We start from the raw sequence: 1,210 nt of genomic DNA, 5'->3' as shown, positions 1-1,210 counted from the left end.
TTTTTTTTAATCTTAACTCAAAACAGGAACTGCCACCTTTTTATATCAGCCAAACTAAACTTCATATTGGACGCCAACCTGCAGAGCAAGAATTAATGTTGTATAATGCACTGGCTGTGCTGTTAAAAACACACCTCATTATGCGGTAGCCCCGCAGCGCTAAAGATGGGGATCTTCTGTCCACGGGCGATGCTGTTCATGCCGTCAATAGCAGAGATGCCAGTCTGGATCATTTCCTCAGGGTAGATACGACACTGAGGGTTGATGGGCTGACCTAAGAAGAGTCAAAAAGAGTACAGTGATCTCACCTGAGCAGGAAAAAAATCTGGTACAAACTAAAGTACAACTTCTATTTCTAAAGAAGGAAAAGAGGGCTGATGGGGGGAAAAAAAAGATTTTCTTTAGGCTAAATTCTAAATTCTAATTCTCATTAAAGCATATAAATGTGCTACACACTATTTGGTGTGGTGTGACCTTGAGGCCTGATCAACCTTTTATTACACCCCCCCTTATCCACTCGGCTCATTCAAACGTTGCCCTGAATCGCCATTGTATACCTTTGATAGCTGAAAAGATCACCTTTGCCATTTCAGCTTAGCAGAGATCAGGGTCATGAGGTCAGTAAATGGCTTAAAAAGCACACAAAAATTCCCATTCAACCTCTCAAAATATTCAAATATCAACAAGGAGGTATTTTAAGCATTTATGAACATATTGTGGCATGCTGGCCTCTCAACTAAGCTGCAGACAAACTGAGTGCACACCACACAAACAAAAACAAAGTACATTTAACATGGCTGGTGGCAGCCTAATTGGGCAAAGATGTGCTGCTAAAATTTAAAATAATTTTTATCTCAAACAGACCCAAAATCTAGAGTTAATAAAATCACAGAATTGCACAGTCATCTACAGTATGTGCCTCTCAAAAAGACACTTGTTCCTGCAAATGTTACATAAAGCTTTAAAAAAAAAAAAAAGAAATCTCTTACCCATGATGTCCAAATAGTCCTCAGCCAGAACAGTAGGACCCCGGTCAATGGGTTTACCTGACCCGTTGAAAACGCGTCCTGAAATAAAATGACAAGTTTTTCATGACGTCCATATTGGTTATGTAGAAGACACATTAAGACTATCATTACATAGGCTGCATGAGCATTAGTTATAGGCTTACCAAGCATGTCCTCAGACACAGGTGTGCGCAAGATGTCAC

At 39.9% G+C, this 1,210-nt stretch overlaps 1 protein-coding gene across 1 annotated transcript; it reads right to left on the bottom strand.

Moving 5' to 3' along the window:
• Positions 1 to 134: 134 nt before the first annotated feature.
• On the bottom strand, positions 135 to 1,205 carry LOC107682823 (V-type proton ATPase subunit B-like; the record flags this gene model as incomplete). The annotated part of the gene is made up of 3 exons (XM_016478953.1): positions 135 to 274; positions 990 to 1,067; positions 1,172 to 1,205. Coding segments are annotated over 3 exons (252 nt in total), but the record flags the coding sequence as incomplete, so codon positions are not given.
• Between the last annotated feature and the right edge of the window lie 5 nt (positions 1,206 to 1,210).

This window comes from Sinocyclocheilus anshuiensis, unplaced genomic scaffold, assembly GCF_001515605.1.
Source record: "Sinocyclocheilus anshuiensis isolate Anshui unplaced genomic scaffold, SAMN03320099.WGS_v1.1 C32630450, whole genome shotgun sequence".
Taxonomy (NCBI): domain Eukaryota; kingdom Metazoa; phylum Chordata; class Actinopteri; order Cypriniformes; family Cyprinidae; genus Sinocyclocheilus; species Sinocyclocheilus anshuiensis.
The sequence above is the reverse complement of the archived record's forward strand: the minus strand, read 5'-3'. Positions and strand labels throughout refer to the sequence as shown.